A 20,618-nucleotide genomic window follows, 5' to 3' on the forward strand; every position below is an offset into this window, starting at 1 on the left:
GTACCTTGTTATAAAATCCATCACATTTCATGTCACAATTTTGTCTTACAATTTTACCCCTTTTCATGCGACTGACTTCAAGGAGGCCGCAGCTTTTTTGCCGCTCAGAACAACACGAGCTATTTGCACTTCAGAAACATTGCCTAGTTGAAATGTTAAGACTCAGTCACTGTTAGTTATGGTAAGTTAAATATTACATGCCCTCAGAAAAAATATTATAGCCACAAAGAAGATGAGACGTGTGAACTAAGTCTTGTGAAAAGCATTAGGCCTATACGTATAGCTCTCATTGTTTTAACGCTTAAATAGAATTTCTTCTTTGACTATATAATTTTCATAATATAACATATTCTTTCTATGGGCGAGAAAGAATAAACTCTTAGTACATTACAAAAATCCTGAAAATGTAGGCATTTTTCATTCATTAAAAAAATATGCACCAATCCATCAGATAAAGCAATATTGATTTTTTGGTTATGATTGACAAATATATAAGCATATTTTAATAGTAAAAGTTTTTATAAAAAACGGGACAAAAGTGATATTTTTACTAAAATGACGGGATAGCCAGGACATAGGAAAATAACGGTAATGTCCTGTTCTAAATGGTACATATGGTTACCCTAGCTATACTGCTAATGTAATCACTGGCACACTTGGGGCAAACAGTTCTGGTAAGATAAAGGCCTGGTATTTCATCGAACGACAAGAAGACCTTTCACTCAATAATTTGCAAGCTGCTCAACAAACGCATGAGCTCCAAGGGATGCAGTACATCATCATCATCCTTCTTGTTCTTATCGGTTATTTAGTGATACTATGCATATCGTATATCAACTGTGTAGTTGTTCTGTTGTCATTGGAATTGGAGATAGTAACACAAGATGAGTCTGACGAGATTTCTTGACATTTCTCTTTTTTTTTTTTTTTTTAAGGAGAAGGGGCCCGAAAGCTTAAACCGTAGCCTGTACCTTATTGTGTTTACTACTCCTGCTGTGTGAATGATATTTCAAGACAAAGCAGGAGAATTATCTCAACACCACTGACATGGGACATGAAGCATTTTTCTTCCCTGGCGACCAACAAAGCAGCTTTTCGTACAACTCAGATCTTTTATCGTTTCGTGCAATAGACACATGATATTGTTCATGCTAAGCCATTAGATGGCAGCATCAGCTCCTTTTGCACTGAAAAAAGACATGGAGTGTTTTCAATGCTTGGTCATTTGTCACTGAATGGTCATGCTTTTGTATATATATATAGAGTGTAAAGGGTATAAGTGCCATTATTTTAACTGATGATATTCATGTCATAAGGAAGAAAAGTTGTCCTCACAATTGTTTTCTAATTGCAATATTTAACGAATTATTAAAGTTTACAATATACCTGGGAAGTGTGGTTACAAAAACAGGTGGAGCAGAAGAAGATGTGAAAAGACGTATTTGGCTAGCAAATGGAGCATTTGTACAGTTATATCCCATATGGCGGAATAATAACATCTATTGAAGACAAAGCTCAGACTGTTTAACACAAATGTAAAATCAGTCCTCCTCTATGGTTGTGAAACATGGAAAATTACGGATGTAATAAATAAAAAGATACAGACATTCGTCAACAGATGTCTGAGGCATATCCTAAATATAAGATGGCCGGAAACAATAGCAAATGAAGAACTGTGGAGAAGAACTAACCAATCACAAATATGTTACCTTAGTTACCAAATAAAACAAAGAAAATGGAAACAATTAGTATTAGAGGAGAAAAATTCGCTCCGATGCCGGGGATCAATCCGGGTCCTTGGTTCTATGTACCCAAGCACTCTCACCTTTGAGCTACGCCGAAGTCCAATCCACAGCACCGGATCGAACTCCCCTCCTTCAGTGTTTTTCCCTTTGAGGCCTGACTCCAAGTTGGGCATGTATGTTAACATTTTATTAAGTAAACTGCCATTATACAAGGAGCGCACTCAGTTGAGTAACTTAGTGGCCAAGATTCCACAGTAATGTGCATTTGGAGTGGATTGGACTTTGGCATAGCTGAATGGTGAGAGTACTTGGTACGTAGAACCAAGGACCTGGGTTCGATCCCCAGCATCGGAGCGAATTTCTCTCCTCTAATACTAATTGTTACCATATCAGACATATTCTGTAGAACAAAAAAAAAAAATAATAATAATAATCTTTACTTACTTACAAATGGCTTTTAAGGAACCCGGAGGTTCATTGCCGCCCTCACATAAGCCCGCCATCGGTCCCTAGCCTGAGCAAGATTAAACCAGTCCCTACCATCATATCCCACCTCCCTCAAATCCATTTTTATATTATCCTCCCATCTACGTCTCGGCCTCCCCAAAGGTCTTTTTCCCTCCGGTCTTCCAACTAACACTCTATATGCATTTCTGGATTCGCCCATACATGCTACATGCCCTGCCCATTTCAAACGTCTGGATTTAATGTTCCTAATTATGTCAGGTGAAGAATACAATGCGTGCAGTTGTGCGTTGTGTAACTTTCTCCATTCTCCTGTAACTTCATCCCTCTTAGGCCCAAATATTTTCCTAAGAACCTTATTCTCAAACACCCTTAATCTCTGTTCCTCTCTCAAAGTGAGAGTCCAAGTTTCACAACCAAAAATAATAATCTTTAGTAAAGAAAATGGAATTGGATAGGCCACATGCTGAGAAAGCCAGATGAAGCTACTGAGAAAACTGCAATTGACTGGAATCCACAAGGAGTAAGGGAGAGAGGACGGCCTAGAAAAAGATGGAAACGATCAATAGAGGAGGAAGTAGTGAGATGTGTGAAAAGCTGGAAAGAGGTGAAATGGATGGCTGACAACAGAGTACGCTGGAAGAACTTCACTGTTGCCCTATGTTCCTCCTCGGAACAACAGGATTTTTAAGTCAAGTCAGTCAAAGTTTACAATATGCAACGTTTGAAGCGGGAACAGACATACCGCTACAAAACAGATGCTCTGTTCTAATGCAGGGCCAGACCAGGCCAGCTGTTGTTTACATAAAACGCGCAGCAAATACAAACTTTAGATCTAATTAATATATTATGGTAAATTTTCATTTTATTTATCAATATTGCGCCATTTCTTATTGTACATCTAAAAAATAAACAATAATCGTTTACTACACAAAATCACACGAAAGTTTTTTTCATATACTGCAAAATTTTAATCTCTCCCGCTTCCGTAAAGTTGTAACATTTTAAAGAAACTTGAAGTTTGCAGTTTGCCATTTTTGAGGACATGACACTTGACGAAAAATCACTCCTTACCATTCATAATTGGTTGTCTAAGTTCAGTTTATTTTCGTATCAATACGAATTCTTTAAATTACGTTTGAAAATTGTACATACCGATTTATATCAGATTTTCCGCGTGTCCACCGTCGTTCTGAAGGCAAGCATCACATCTTCTACAGTTGTCCAGTTGTTGCGGACACGTTCAAGACTCCCAGTTTCTAATAATCGTTGAGAAACTGTTACAAAAGTTCGCCGATTAGGTAACCTTCTTTGCGGAAAACGTTGACGGTACATCCTTCTTGCCGCACTTGAATTACGACGACTTTCTCCATAAATTAATAACATATTACATTCCTAACCTGTGAATGACATTGTAAGTTGTTTATTGAATAGGCCTTCTCTGTACTAAACTGCCATTCGCTCAGCAGTAGAGCTAATGGACAGGGAGCTTGTACTCAGCTGATTCGTACTTACGTCTGTGCAGAGTACTGCCTGCTGAACACGTTGTCACGTCTCTCACGCCAGAATATTAACAAATTTAAGCATGCATTTTTATTTAATTTCACGAGAACGTAATAGAACACACAAATATTTATTTAAACTAATATTAACTCTTTGCTAGATGTATCTAATGATGTAATTGTTTTCGTAATTTTAGTAACGATATAAGCAGTATAACGCGAATAAAATAAGGAAAGAATTTTTTTTTCTGGGAAAACTATCAAGTTTTGACCCTATGTTGTATGGACATTTTTTGATACAGGTACTGTAGACCGTCCCTGACGACTGTTAAAAAACGGCACTTAATACGCGCCCCTTCAGAAAAGATTTACCAAGTGTTTTAAAAACAAAATTCACTATAAAATGAAAATGGAAAAAAAGGAAGAAAGGGAGAGACAAAGCCACGAAGAAGATGAGACGTGTGAACTAAGTCTTGTGCCGTGAAAAGCGTTATACCCCTTGTTGGTAAATCTGAAGTTTATTCTTGAACACCTTGTGGACATTTATTCTTGAACACCTTGTGGACATCGGAAGTTGCATTGTCGCAGTCGCGGCGAGAGTAAAAGGAAAGTGTGCAGCTGCATAAATTATTATATTGTAATACCAGTATCACGTTATTGTACTATGAAACTGCTTAAATTTAACTGCTTGTATAAACAAGAATGCATTGTTGAAAATCAAATTGGATGTGTTTATTATTTATTGCTATGAATAATAACCACAACTCTCAGTTACATTTCCAGTATACTGGGTGGCGCAGATAAAAGTAGACCGTCTCCCGTTTGAATGCGAATGCGATATTTTGATTGCTTGAAATTCCATTATCGTATTTTATCATATCGTATCATAACAAAATGAATAAACAGCTACAACAATGGAAAATTTATGCAATAATCGATTATTGGCATTCTTCCTTGTCAGCATTTCATCAATCTTTAGCCGAATTACACGTGTCTGTTCGCATTCTGCAAAATAACTTACTCGATACAATAAAGAGTGGAAATTGTGGAAACGTAGGTTCGATCAAGGAAACCCGCGAAATTTTCAGGGCAAGTTTTTGAAAAGAGGACTACCGGTAAAGAGAGCATTACGGGGTTTTGTTAAAAAGTGGTGCGCTACAGAATCTTTGCAAAATGTATCTGTGCAACTGCATCTGAACATAATTAGACGTGCACAGCTATGTTTGACAGGGAGTCACTTTCAACAACTTCTATTAAAGTTGAGTCCTCTTCAGCACTTCGCTTCTGTATTTACTCTATACTTACACAGACTACTTTTATCTGCGCCACCCTGTATATCATCAACAATACTATTTCATCACTTTCCAGCATTTTCACTACACAGAGTGAGTCATAGTATTTTTTTTTTTTTTTTTTTTTTGGAAAACGCGTGAGCGTGCTTCTGAATAAAAAATAACAATTCCTTGTATGAAAATTTGACGGAAAATGCTTATTTATTGGAGTAATCGTGACTTTTGTTTTCATACGTATCTGCTCATATTATTGCGTTGTTTTGATATTGTACCAGTGTTCGTTTACAAACACAGTGACAAGACAGTAGTATATTGTTTTTGTTTCGATTGGACATGGTGGTCTAGTGACTTGGCCACTCAGATCACCCGACCTCACCCCATTAGACTTTTACCTTTGGGGTCACTTTAAGGCTATCGTCTAAGCAACACCAGTGAATGATGCAGAGGAGTTATTGCAATGTGTTGAAAATGCATGCCAATTGATCCGTGATGACAACATGGTGTTTGAGCAAACTTGCCAGTCATGTATATGTTGTGCTCAGGCATGTGTAAACAATTGAGGGAGACACATTGAGCACCTTTTGTACACATTAAATGCCAAGTTTCCAAACATATACTTATGATGCAACAACAACGGCTAAATACAAAGTATGGCCATTTCTCCAATAAATAAGCATTTTCTGTCAAATTTTCTTATAAGGAATTTGTTCTCAGCCACCGGCATGGCTCAGTCGGTTAAGGCGCTTGCCTGCTAGTCTAAAGTTGCGCTCGGGCGCGGGTTCGATCCCTGGTTGGGTTTTTTCCAAGGTTTTCCCCAACCGTAAGGTGAATGCCAGGTAATCTATGGCGAATCCATGCCTCATCTCGCTATCACCAATCTCGATGCTAAGTAACCTCGTAGTTGATACAGCGTCGTTAAATAACCAAATTATATAAAAAAAAAAAAAAAAAAAAAAAGGGGATTGTTCTCATTTTTAATCCAGGAGCACGCTCACGCGTTTTCCAAAAATACTTATGACTTACCTGTATAATTCGATAATGAAAGGTTTATTCCGCAAAGAGTTGGAGATTATTTTTCAATTTACTTTATACTTCCTATCGAAGTAACACATACTCGTAATAAATTGTACCACCAACAAAACCAATGCTTAAAAATAAACCACAGCCTGGCTTTCACAAATCAATTTCGTTTCAACAATGAATAAGTTTGAATATGCTTCTTTGCATCAAATCTGATTTGCTTAGTCAGATTGACTTTGATTACATCAACAATATTTTCTCTGTGAAGTGCAAGGAAATCTTTATAATTCACAAGTAAGATGCATGTATTTTGATTCCAGTAATTTATTATTTTCTGAATTGTAACATTTCATTTAAAACTAATTTAAACTAAACATGACCTGTATAATAATAGCAGCTCATAATTATTGTTTGTGGGAGTTGGGGGGATGGCAAATTTTCGCACTGCCTAGGGGCGGTACTATACCTAAATCCGGCGTTTTATTGGTAATTTTTGCTATTTTTTTAGGTCAACAACCGCCCTCTAACTATAATATACCAAAGGGGGAAAAATATATATAAGAAAGTCCCATGTAAAATGTTGTGTACTCAATAAAAGATTTGACCTATCACAACTACCTAAAAACTGATCCCCCTTTCAAAATTCTTTAGATTTTGACCAATGTTCTTTAAGTTTAACATCAGTGGAAGCCTGCATTGCGGAAACAGGTGTATGTTTGAATATAGAATGCATTTTCGGATTAGAGGTTGAGAAATAAAGAAACCAGGGGCGGATGCAAGGGGGGGGGATTAAGGGGATATATCCCCTCCCGAAATTTTGAGAAAAATACGAAACAAGAAACAAAAATAATATTAATTTTAATTCGTGAATGTACATAGGAATTAGAGAGTTTTCCAAGTAAATTCTCTTTGCTAAAGTGTTAAATTCCAAGAACTACAGGGAGACAAACACAGCGTTCTTACTTCAAGACAGACTCATGAAGAGTATTTTAGACTTTTAATTTTCCTTCTCTTCTTAGACTATTTCATTAGTCAGCTCAAGGACAGGATTTTAAATTATAAGGGAATCCTAAAGTCCACACAAACTTTGCTGCCTAAAAAGATAGTGCGAGCATCAGATGAAGATTTAGAAACTGCTGTTGAGGCTGTAGTGATCAGTGGCCCAATGATGTTGATGCATCACCAGAGTCTTTCTTCAATGAATTGAAGATGTGGAGAAGAAATTTCCTTGATCAGAAAAATCTTCACCTAATACCTATTGATTTTATATCATCTTTGAACAGATGCAATGAAATTGTTTTTCCCTGCACTCACAAGGCACTGAAACTTTTCTGCACGTAAGTATAGGTGTGTGAGACAGTCTTGGGAGTTTGACGCAATATATGTCAATCAAGTTTAAAAATGACGTCACGCTGATGAGCATCATTCTCGAAGCAGTTGTGCAGTCGAGCAACGAAGCTGTGGTGCAATATTTTCTGCAGCATAGCTGTAGAATATCAGCAATTTCATGGCGGATAATGGCTTCCAGTTCCTGAATTGTTGCTGGATTGCTTTCAAAGACTCGGGACTTCAAGTACCCCCAGAGGAAAAAAAATCAGCAGCTGTCAGATCCTGTGAACATGTCAGCCAATCCACATCACCAAATCAGGGGATGATGCGGCCAGAAAAGAGTTTGCACAATTTTTCCATTGAAATCTGGATGGTGTGTGTTGTTTCGCTGTTGTGTTGAAACCATGTGGTCTGAGGACAACATTGTAGCGCTGGCATGACAAAGTTTTGTAACATGGTTACATAGCACAGAGCACTCTGACGTGACAGTGCATGTTGTACCATTGGCATCTTTAAAGAAGTACAGACCGATGATCCCTGACGTACTCGTTCAATACCAGTTAACTTTGGGCTGTGTAACTCACTGATGCAATTGCCGCGGGTTTTCTGTACACCAGAAACGACAATTTTATTTATTTAATGACCAGAATAACAAGAAATGTGCCTAGTCACATATCAGGAGGTTGTCGACAATTCCTGGATTTGTCACCCACATCTCAAGAAACGTGTTACAAAACTGAACACATGCCAATTTGCAAATCAAGATTTCAGGTATAACTCCCTGTAAAGTTGATTTGAATAATTTCGAGGGAAAAATTGTTCCGGAGCCGGGTATCGAACCCGGGACCTTTGGTTTAACGTACCAACGCTCTACCACTGAGCTACTCGGGAACTCTAACCGACACCGATCCAATTTTTCCCTCTATATCCACAGACCTCAAAGTGGGCTGACAACCGTCAAGCAACCAACTTCGAGTGCACACTAACTCCGTGTGACTTAAATTGTGGTTTTCTGTTAACGAACAGTGACGTGTATTATGCAAATCAAGATTTCAGGTATAACTCCCTGTAAAGTTGATTTGAATAATTTCGAGGGAAAAATTGTTCCGGAGCCGGGTATCGAACCCGGGACCTTTGGTTTAACGTACCAACGCTCTACCACTGAGCTACTCGGGAACTCTAACCGACACCGATCCAATTTTTCCCTCTATATCCACAGACCTCAAAGTGGGCTGACAGCCGTCAAGCAACCAACTTCGAGTGCACACTAACTCCATGTGACTTAAATTGTGGTTTTCTGTTAACGAACAGTGACGTGTATTATGCAAATCAAGATTTCAGGTATAACTCCCTGTAAAGTTGATTTGAATAATTTCGAGGGAAAAATTGTTCCGGAGCCGGGTATCGAACCCGGGACCTTTGGTTTAACGTACCAACGCTCTACCACTGAGCTACTCGGGAACTCAAACCGACACTGATCCAATTTTTCCCTCTATATCCACAGACCTCAAAGTGGGCTGACAACCGTCAAGCAACCAACTTCGAGTGCACACTAACTCCGTGTGACTTAAATTGCGGTTTTCTGTTAACGAACAGTGACGTGTATTATGCAAATCAAGATTTCAGGTATAACTCCCTGTAAAGTTGATTTGAATAATTTCGAGGGAAAAATTGTTCCGGAGCCGGGTATCGAACCCGGGACCTTTGGTTTAACGTACCAACGCTCTACCACTGAGCTACTCGGGAACTCTAACCGACACCGATCCAATTTTTCCCTCTATATCCACAGACCTCAAAGTGGGCTGACAACCGTCAAGCAACCAACTTCGAGTGCACACTAACTCCGTGTGACTTAAATTATTCAAATCAACTTTACAGGGAGTTATACCTGAAATCTTGATTTGCATAATACACGTCACTGTTCGTTAACAGAAAACCACAATTTATGTCACATGGAGTTAGTGTGCACTCGAAGTTGGTTGCTTGAAGGTTGTCAGCCCACTTTGAGGTCTGTGGATATAGAGGGAAAAATTGGATCGGTGTCGGTTAGAGTTCCCGAGTAGCTCAGTGGTAGAGCGTTGGTACGTTAAACCAAAGGTCCCGGGTTCGATACCCGGCTCCGGAACAATTTTTCCCTCGAAATTATTCACATGCCAATTTGTCAGCAGGGGCCATTCATTGCACTACTTGCAACTTGTAGGCTCGAGTATGCAAATCCAAATGCAAATTCGGTACAAACTGCCACAAGTCATATGCAGTGCTTGCGATTTGCAACATAGTGATCATCTGGGACTTCTCTGGATGTCTGCCTGCACAGGTCGACATTTATTCGTGTCCTGACGGTTCAGGATCGTCCAGGAGACTTCTTTTTTTGTACTAATCCCTCCTTGTACCACTTGGGCTACCCAGCATCATATGGTATGGCTATCTGGTGCATCTCTACATTGGCCTAGTCAGCAGAAAGCTTGTTGTGTTGCTACAATGGACTTCCTTTCAAATAAACAGCTTCACTGCGTGAACACAGTCATGCACACTCCACTTATCCATCTCAACTGAACCTGCCACTATTGGTGAACTCATTCCACTGGCCGGCCGTGAGCACTCACGCACTATTCTGTGTGTGTGTCTAATGCCTACCCACTTCACTTGCGTGATTCGGGTCCTGCATACTGCGGACAGATGACAGACTGTGACCCATTTTCAATTCACACTATTCTGTTGTTGTAGCCAATAGAAATCGGGCGGTATTTTGGATCACCCAGTATATTACATATGAAGGGTACACAGGAAAACGATCAAGGTCCATCAAAAATCGAAATTGAGTTAATAATGCTATCTTATAGTGGCAAGGAAGTACTATCATGTGGTCTAGCTAGTAATAAGAAATCATCGTTGTTGACATTCTACTACATCAATTTCTATTAAATACACACATAACTAATTGTTAAGTGCTTAAACTTTAAGATTCATTTTCCTCGAAACTTTCTAAAATGGACCTTGATCGTTATTCCCGTGTACCCTTCATATGTTAACATATGTTAGATCTACACAAGGGTTTCCTAGTGTAGATGGTTGCCACTGAATGCAGCTAAGTTTGAAGTTCGAGATCATTGTTGTTGGTGATGTCCACACTGAAATCGCGAGATAGAGTGGATGAACAAACTATGGTTATCAAACAACGTTTATGATCAAATTGTTTTCCAGTCATAGACATTACATTACATCGCTGTTTACTGTCTGCCCAATAAACTGCGTATATTGATAATGTTAATAGCAGTGGCTATTGCCTGCCATTTAGCGGCAAAATAACTTTGATTGAGCATGCAGTTTACACAGCTATAGGATGCGATCCAGCAGGCAGTGTGAATAATATATTTTGCTTTCTGAAATTAAATTGATCAGTGACATGTAGAAAAGATGTAATACAAATGATGTTTTCTGAAATATAATTGATTAATCTGAAATACAAATGACGCTTTCTAAAATTAAATTGACCAGTGACATATAGAAAAGATGTAATTTAGTGAAGAGTACCGATACGGTACTTGTATCATTCAATAGAATGAACTAGTTTAGTAAAGAGTACCAGTACAGTACTTGTATCGTTCAATAGAATGAACTAGTTTAGTGAAGAGTACAGGAAGAGTAGCAGAACTTGTATCGTTCAAGAGAATGAAATAGTTTAGTGAAAAGTACAGTACTTATATCATTCAATAGAATGTTCTAGTTTAGTGAATAGTACTGGTACTTACATCGTTCAATAGAATAAACTAGTATAACTGGCAGCATCTTTTATCATCTCAACTTACTGTATTCACTTCAATAAACAATATGTCAAAAGGACTGCAAGAATTGTAGACATACATCCTTTCTTGTGTAGCTTACAAAATATTTAAAATAATTATTATAGCTAATTAATTACTTCTATAATAATCCATGGCACCACAGCCCTTGAAGGGCCCAGACCGACCAGTCAGCTGTTGTCCTCACGTTCACATGCTGAAGCAGAGGAGGACGATCATCCAACCAGAATGACGGTATTGTGTGGTTAGCACGATGATCCCCCAACTGTTATAGCTGGTCTTCGCAACTGGATGTCATTACCTATTGTAGCTCCCCAAGTGCATCACCATTCTGGGTGGAAAATCAGTCCCATACACTGGCCGAAATTTCATGAGAAAATATGCAGAATAAATAATGAAAGAGTCGGAGTTTCTTTTAGTGTGCAGTCCAGTCATACACAATTTATGCAGTAATTAAAACAAATTTTGTGCAGTAATAAAAGTTAAAAGACAACAACAGATACTAAGTGAAAGCAATAGCCCTGTAATCATGAAAATTTGCATTGTACAAGTTACACACAGTTACAATAAACAGAAAAGTACAAGTAATGTAAAAAATTGTAGCATAACTATGCAAAACTGATGTAAGAAATTAACTCGTAACAGCCAACAGTATCTTAGAATGTCTTTTTCTTTGTTTTTGTGCCATTATCCTCCTGTGGGCTGTCTCCTTGACGTTTCTCGGCACAGTTGAATATGCCAATGAAGTACTCTTGTTGTGACAGCTTTGGACAATCGTGGGTACGTCATTCACACTTCCAGAGCCAGAACAGTACTGCTTCTCGAGGATTCCATTCAACCAGAGTTGGCATGTTATAGTGAACAAGGAAATAAAGGTTCTCAGTTTCAGTACTCATTCTGGCACGTTTCATGCTCTTCAAGTCAGTATTTGAGCTCACAAGCCAAAAAATCTCCCTTATTGGAGCTACCTTATATTTCAACTTTTCTTCTCTTGTTGACTTGTTACCGAATAGCAGGTATCTGACAAGGAAACGAAAGCTAGACAAAGACATTATTAGCCTTTATATTTACACCCCTGTGTCATCAGTTTTCCGGACATCATTTCTATTTTGGTGATTAGCTTTCATAACTCCAGAAAGTACAGCAAACCAAGTTGTAATAACTATCTCTAAAAAAAATTATCTTCCTCAGACTCAATAAAAAATTTCGTATTTTCTACTACTGGATTGATCATTTCCTTTGTAAAAATGCTTCTAACTTTCAAGTGGCGTTTTCAGTTCTTATACTGCTCACTTTACGCCAGGAAGATGGGTTATTATGTTTACAGACATAGTTCATATGTTTTTTGAAGGCGCATGCCTATTCCATTTCGTAACTTCATTTTTTCCATGTATATTGGATCCCTAACCTAACTAATGTCCTCTACGTCAGACACCTCTTGTTTCTTATCAGAATTCTCATTTTGAATTTCTATCTCATCAACCTTTTCTTCACATTCGTCATCATAATCACAGACTGCATCACTCTGTAATACAATTTCATCTAACATTTTCCTGAATCTGTTGTTGTTGTTGTTTTCTAATGCCAGGCGTTTGACAATAAAGTCATTTGACCTCTTGCACTCCAATATATTTTCCTGAATCTTTCAGCCTATCACAGGAATATATGCTCCAAACAAACGAACAAACCAATAAACAAACAAATAAATAAGTAAATAAGTAAAAAAAATTAATAAGTAAATAATTAAATATGTAAATAAGTGAATGAATAAATAAATAAATAAATAAATAAATAAATAAATAAAGTGTATAAACAAATCTATAATTGAATAGCTGCCCGGAACAACGTTGTAACCCTCATTTCTCGTAAGTTGACTTTTTCATGAATAATGGTTGTTAATGATGCGCTATGTGTAATGCTTGTACTTGAAATCAGCACACGTCTCACTGTCAACCTTGCTCTAAAAAATTAAAAGTGTGTATAGAACAATGTGTTTTACCCATTTTCGAAGAATTTCTTATTTGCTGGTTCTGGGCAGCTATTCAATTGTAAAAAAAAAAATCGTTATTTAAGAAAACTAGGTACCAAGTGAAATAATTATGACAAAATAGTCTACCTTCCAGTGTTTCTACTAATAGCAACAATGAATACCAGTGATTGTGTGGGACTGTGAGTCTATAATTGCTAGTTGCTCCAATATCATAAAGTGGGGCTATTCCTAAAGGTTCTTTATTTAGCTTTTTGTAATTGTAAAACTAGTTTTGTCCTGAATATTTTGTTTTCATAATTTGAAGTAGGTTGGCCTTAAGATGCTAATCATCAAAATATTTCGTCTTTTAGCCTTCATAGTATTTGAAAAAAGAAATAAAAGGCGCATTTCAGAAAAGCACTGTGGTTGGGGCTATTATGAAACTACATTGTTTTTTAAATATAGAACGGTTGTAGATGCTATTCTGGAATTGTTTTTTCATAGATTATTTTATTCTGATTAATTTGATATACAAGTCAGTGTTTTCTGTTTGCAGCAATAATGAAATCAAAAGAAAAGTTATTTCTAGAAAAGGTTTTCTCTCAAACTGTTGTTTACAAATATTAAGACAAAACCTGCAGTTAAAGAGATGTATTGATTGGTACATAAAACAAAATTATATATAAACATAACAGTTTTTAACTTTGCTTGAACTGACTATACTTGTTTACGTCACTAAAAATTAGGCACTTCAATGTCGAAAGCAAATTTAATCTGTTCTCCTTGCAGTACAAACTCTGGATCAGGTAATATTTTGATGATGTCATTCCTATAAACTGTGTCAATATCAGCTTGAGGGAACTAACTCATATCTGGAACAAAGGCCTAGTCATATGTAAGCATGTAGTAGAAAAGAAATTAACTGCCAGCAAGTTATAATAGGTTACATTAAAATGTTTTAAGTCTTACTACATTTTGTGTAGGTTATGTTATTTGTTGAAGTATCCAAATTTTCCATTTCAGAATAGCCCCATACCATATTTCAGACAAGCTCCCACAGAACATTATTTCTGGTCCATGGATTATAACAATGCTAGAACTATATTATTTATTTTTTCTTCACACAGAAGTATATATTTGCTTATTCACCTTCAAAAAACAAAAATATTTGTGTCTTTATGACACACACTTAAAAGATTTTAACAGGAGTTTTCCCTTCAATTTGCTTCGGGATATTTTATTAACATATCATGTCTCTTGCCCAATCTCTATCATGTTAGCAAACTGTAACATATAAGAAATGTGTTTCATTGTTACATCCCACATAGATCAAAGAGAATGAAAAATTGGAGCTGTTTTCAGAATAACCCCACTTTACAGTACCACCACAGTCTACTATATACAGTCACGAAGCTTGAGTTTTGAGGGTGCTAGAAAAAATAGATTGAGTTTTGAGGGTGCTAGAAACAATAGACTGTGCCGGTACTATTTTGCATTGCCTGTAATGAGGCAATATTAGCAATCCTAGTGGTGAGCAACTATCTAATGTTTACATATTTACTACGTATTGAGCTTTGCGACTGTATATATTAGACTGTGGTACCACTGCACTGAACAAAGTAAAACGAAAGAATGACTCATAACAGCTGCTTACAGAAAGGTACTGAAATCACATAATTCCTAAAGTCAAGGATATTACAGAGAAAGATAAAAATAAATTCGTGTGGAGTGTGAGTCTGCATGCAACAACTGCAGGATTAAATATACAATTTGGATGTCATTTTCAACATATAGGTTTTCCTTTCAAATATAAACTAACATTATTCTTAAAACTACAAGACGTTACCAGAAATAAAAAGATAACATGATTCTTACAGAGGAACAGCCGTACGATAATGGAAGGGAAAACTTAAGTAATAGGAAAGAACCTGTCCAAAGCTACTTGATCTTCCACAAATCACATAGTCTATTATTATTATTATTATTATTATTATTATTATTATTATTATTATTATTATTATTATTCTGATGGTAAACAAAAGACCTCTGATGTTATGTTTGCATTGTCTTGTATTCCAGTAAAATTTGGTAAGGCTGACCACGGTTCTTCATTGTCTTTGATGGCTGGATGCTGAAGAAGGTAAATCCTTCATCATTCTGACGTCATAGTTATTGCAGACTGTGCAGTGCAGTGTGGTGAATCTTTTTTAATGTTGACAATGTGGAAATGTGCTGTTATATAAGTGTCGTGAATTTATCTTGAACATAATTACAGCTTTCTTCCTTTTGTTTCTAAATGCTGTTCAAAGTGTCTTATTTTCCCAAGACACTATGTTTTTCGGTTCTAATTCAATTTTTGGTCTTGATCTCTCTAAAATACGCAGTTTTCGCCACAGAGAATAAGGCTCTGCCCTCCTTGAATAGATATCACGCGAAACATATAGAAAGGTAAGGCACCTTACGAACTTGGTATCACTTCCCAAAGACTCTGAATAGTAAAGCCATCTTTGAGCTTCTCAACAGCCAGTCCTAAGTCTGGACTATATACAGGCTCCCGATCCTTTTCATGTCCGGTATCCGCAAAGTAAGCCACAAATGCATTTGACATTTCATCACCAGTGTCATCAAACTCCTGAATATCTTCCGTCAGAGAGGATGGCTCAGGACAGGCCTCAGTCTGCACAGAAAAAAAATAGATTTTGTGTAGACGAAAGATGTCCAAACTATGAAAAACAAATTGTAATATAAACAATACATGTCATGAGGAATGTGAAATTCAGAAGAAATTAATTAAAAAGAAACAACCAATAATAATGTAGTTTTTCAAAACATACGTTAAATTTTACCTCAGAAATTTTCCAAATACTGATGTGTGAAGCAAGAGACTTGAGGGAAATAATTCCACTCTAGATACAATGATGGTCCATTGGGTGTCATCCTTATTACCATTATTTGACAATTCATGATAAAACCTGGGAACCATCTTTTGTGACTAGTGTTGATGCATAATTCTGTTGAGGTCAGAATTTCAATTGCTATGGGAGGAGTAAGACGTGGAAGTTGGGATGAAGGGAGAAGATGATGGTGCTGGTGGTGGTGGCAGCTGCAAAGGTGAGGTGGGGATAAGGGTGACAGTGATGGTGTTTGCATTGCTGGTGTCAACAATGATAATGGTGGCGATGATAACATTGGTTGGTGGTGACAGTGGTAGTGGTGGGGGTATTATTGGTGTTGAGGTGGACATTGTCGTAGAAGTAACAATGGAGGCAGAGAAGGAGGAGGAGGAAGAAGAAGATTAGTGGTGGCTGTGTTGGAAGTGAAAGTTATGACAAGAGGAAGTTGACGTGTTGAAAGGGGTTAAGATGATGACATTGTGTGCTGGTGAATATATAAAAAAAAAAATACCATATAGAAGAAGAGTGAAAGAGAGGAAAAAGAAGTCAACAAGACAATAGTTCCATATGATAATAGTGAAAAAGTTGCATAAAAGCTACGACCAAATTTCTTCCTATTTACTTCATAATCATCCCATCATTTCTGCAATATTAAGCAGCACTGTATTTCATGATCTCATATACGGAATGTAACTGTGATTATTAGAAACTTGCAGAGGCAGTAGAGGTGATCAATATGAACAATTTTCATATAAAAACACATGTCCAGAAGTTCTGTTTGATAGTTACAAACCATGATATGTGTAGTCAGGTGGTTTTCTGCAACACATTGGTAAATCACAGCTTTCCATTCTAAAGCAATCAAGGGGTATGCCAATTAATTTTGATTTCTTTAATGTAAGCCATAGGCAGAGAGAGAGAGAACAGTTTTCTTGGGGGGGAACAGCAAATAGAATCCCGATAATAATAAGGTTATGGGGAACATTATTTACCTTCTCCCTCTGTTATAGCTTGACCGTGATACAGTGTATCGGAATACGATCATTTAATAAAAGTATTTTCAGGGGGCATATTTCTTACAGTGTTAGATCCTTATCCAAGATGTTTCGGACCGAGTTGTATAGGATTTGAACTGTAGTCTACTACAAATTATAATAGGGCATAACTTAAAACAATCTCCCTATTTTTTCTCTGTCATACACAAACGCCCATGTATACATCAATAACACTACGAACAGTGCTAACAGAAATTTTTTTCTCTGAAGCTTACCTTCCTGAAGATAGCATATGAAATATAAGTTCTAATTATTTTACTTAATTTCTCGTCTTTAAGTTTACACATTATACCGGGATCACTCTTCTTTTTTCTGCATTGTTCTGCAGTATGTTATTCATATTTCTCAAGTGGAGGCCTGAACACCTGCAGAGTTCTAACATGAGTGCAGGCTGTTACAAAAGAAACATTATAGTACTTCCATTCCTCAAATGAGGTATAGAAATTATTATACGTTCAGAAATTTAAAATAAATGTTATAGTTCAGACACATGATCTGAAGACATTAATTCGTCAATTTAAGCATAGAAACTTAATCATAAAAAAAAAGTAAGAAAAATCTAACATTAATAGAAAAAAAAAAAAAGAGTCCAGACAAGTTTGGGGGGCAGTAACTCCGCCTATGATGTAGACCTTCATGAGAAATGTACTTCATCCTGCATTAGAGCTTAATCACAGTATATCGAAGGTGGCTTGTACAGTGAGCAACAATGAGAAGACAGGTTGAGGAAAAAAAGACTGCCATATAATGAACTTACTTAATTACTGGCTTTTAAGGAACCCGGAGGTTCATTGCCGCCCTCACATAAGCCCGCCATTGGTCCCTATCCTGAGCAAGATTAATCCATTCTCTATCATCATATCCCACCTCCCTCAAATCCATTTTAACATTATCTTCCCATCTACGTCTCGGCCTCCCTAAAGGTCTTTTTTCCTCTGGCCTCCCAACTAACACTCCATATGCATTTCTGGATTCGCCCATACGTGCTACATGCCCTGCCCATCTCAAACTTCTGGATTTAATGTTCCTAATTATGTCAGGTGAAGAATACAATGTGTGTAGTTCTGTGTTGTGTAACTTTCTCCATTCTCCTGTAACTTCATCCCTCTTAGCCCCAAATATTTTTCTAAGCACCTTATTCTCAAACACCCTTAATCTATGTTCCTCTCTCGAAGTGAGAGTCCAAGTTTCACAACCATAAAGAATAACCGGTAATATACCTGTTTTATAAATTCTAACTTTCAGATTTTTTGACAGCAGACTGGATGATAAAAGCTTCTCAACCGAATAATAACACGCATTTCCCATATTTATTCTGTGTTTAATTTCCTCCCGAGTATCATTCATATTTGTTACTGTTGCTTCAAGATATTTGAACTTCTCCACCTCTTCAAAAGATAAATTTCCAATTTTTATATTTACATTTCGTACAATATTCTCGTCACGAAACATAATCATATATTTTGTCTTTTCGGGCTTTACTTCCAAACCTATCTCTTTACTTGCTTCCAGTAAAATTCCTGTGTTTTCCCTAATCGTTTGTGGATTTTCTCCTAACATATTCACGTCATCCGCATAGACAAGCAGCTGATGTAACCCGTTCAATTCCAAACCCTCTCTGTTATCCTGGACTTTCCTAATGGCATACTCTAGAGCAAAGTTAAAAAGTAAAGTAAAGGTGATAGTGCGATATAATGCACTGCTATACTTAATTTTATATAATCAAACAATAAAAAAGTAACACTAACTGCGTGACTTCATCTGACAGCAATAGTACTGCAGAGATGCTGTTATCTTATTACTGCATGATGTTAGTGTTTCCTGTCACACATCTCTACCAGGTTAAATAAATAAATACTAATACTAAATAAATACTACTACTAATACAAAATTTGACATTTTTCCCGTTTGTAACTCCTCCTTCAGGAGTAAACATTACTAATATCATGCTTAATTACAGCATACTGCTGTACAATAACCAGCTACCATCGAACTCAAAGTCAGTGCACTTAAACCTCACCTCAGTTTAAACATAGCTGTCCTCCGTGTAAAATACAAGGACCATATCTACTGCTGAGTCATTTAAATGGAAAAATTTGTTACAACTTTGTTGATATAATTATAATATCCAGCTACTAAAGTACTTTCCGATTATATGTGCCAGTGCATGTGATGGTATCATGACTGTGCACCCATGCACTTCTCCCAAGATGTCCGAGATCTCCTTGATGATCATCTCCTGGTGAGATGGATCAGAATAGATGGTCCAGTGAATTGGCCTGTCTATTCACATGAATTAATGGACCTTTTATTTGCGTTATCTCAAGATCTTGTTTACAACACACTAATCAATTAGGAAGAGGACCTTGTAGTAAGAATCATAACTGCTCATGACATTATTAGGAACACACTGGGAATCTTTAGACAGGTATGACAGTTGATGGCATGGCATACAGTGCCTATATTGAGGTTGGTGAAAAACATTGCTGTAAAGATTGTTAGAAATTATTTGAATTATAATATCATTAAAAAAAAAGGTATTTAAATGTTCAGGTTAGAATACTGAAAAACACTTCATTTGCTTACTTGACATGCAAGTCTCCCAGCCTCGAGCCTAATATATTCAGTAGAAAAGGCTATATGATTTCAGTCAACAACTTGTCGAAGTGTATGACCTTCAAACAAATATATTCAACCTATAGGTGAGCAATGGGCCCATCCCAGTCCGAGTTTTTCTTGACTTTGCATTATGCGGCTAGTGTAAGTTGCATCATCATATCACATGCAGGCTTGTATCATCCTTTGCTCCTACTCCACGGGCTAAGTAAAGCACACTGCATACCTAAAAGGGGTAGCTTATCTATATAGAGCTGTAATTTCTGGTGTAAATTCTGTAGTACGGACAGTAACACATAAACAGTTTCCTTTACAGTGACTTAAAGTGAATGAAAGGTACTTGCATTAAATATGCTAAATTATTATTAGAACGAAATACTGTATTTACAAATAAAAAAGTGTCTACATAAAAATTCGATTTCAAGTTGTGTTAAATATAATTAATTTGTTAATGTTCTGTCTTTTCTTTTCAAGCAACGTAAAATATGTAGTTGTAAGTTAAAAGCAACATTATTATTGCATATAAAATATCTTTACTGAGTGTTTGTGAAGGAACAGAAGACAGAGCTGGAGTGATACTGATGTGGAGGACAATGAGAATAAAAGATGACTGTAACTATGAGGAGAAATATTCACTACCACGAGTAACAACTTACTTAACCACAATTTTTCGTTCACAGATATAATGTCCACTCCACATTAGGACCTACGTTCATTTTATTAGCTGTCTAATGTCTGTAAGTAATAAAATATCTTCTCAATTTTTACAGCTAAACAAACATAGTCAATGGAATTGTGTCTGAGAAAATTTTTCCAGTTATACAGTGGACCTATATGCACTTTGTGTTAGAAAAGATGAAAGTATGTAAAGAAGTATATTCCAGCAGTTGAAAACTACAGTACAAAGAATAAACTCGGATTTAAAGCT

General features: G+C 36.8%; 1 protein-coding gene across 4 annotated transcripts in view; it reads right to left on the reverse strand.

Moving 5' to 3' along the window:
- Positions 1-11,658: 11,658 nt before the first annotated feature.
- The window catches only part of BBS5 (Bardet-Biedl syndrome 5 protein), a 46,102-nt gene continuing 37,142 nt past the window's right edge, over positions 11,659-20,618 (reverse strand). For all 4 annotated transcript variants that reach the window (XM_069839873.1, XM_069839872.1, XM_069839871.1 and 1 more), the window contains one exon: positions 11,659-15,802. In XM_069839873.1, the coding sequence (XP_069695974.1) occupies positions 15,584-15,802 (219 nt within the window). In that variant the 3' untranslated portion in view covers positions 11,659-15,583. The remainder of the gene's footprint in view (positions 15,803-20,618) is intronic.

This window comes from Periplaneta americana, chromosome 11 (genome assembly GCF_040183065.1).
Source record: "Periplaneta americana isolate PAMFEO1 chromosome 11, P.americana_PAMFEO1_priV1, whole genome shotgun sequence".
NCBI classification, from domain to species: domain Eukaryota; kingdom Metazoa; phylum Arthropoda; class Insecta; order Blattodea; family Blattidae; genus Periplaneta; species Periplaneta americana.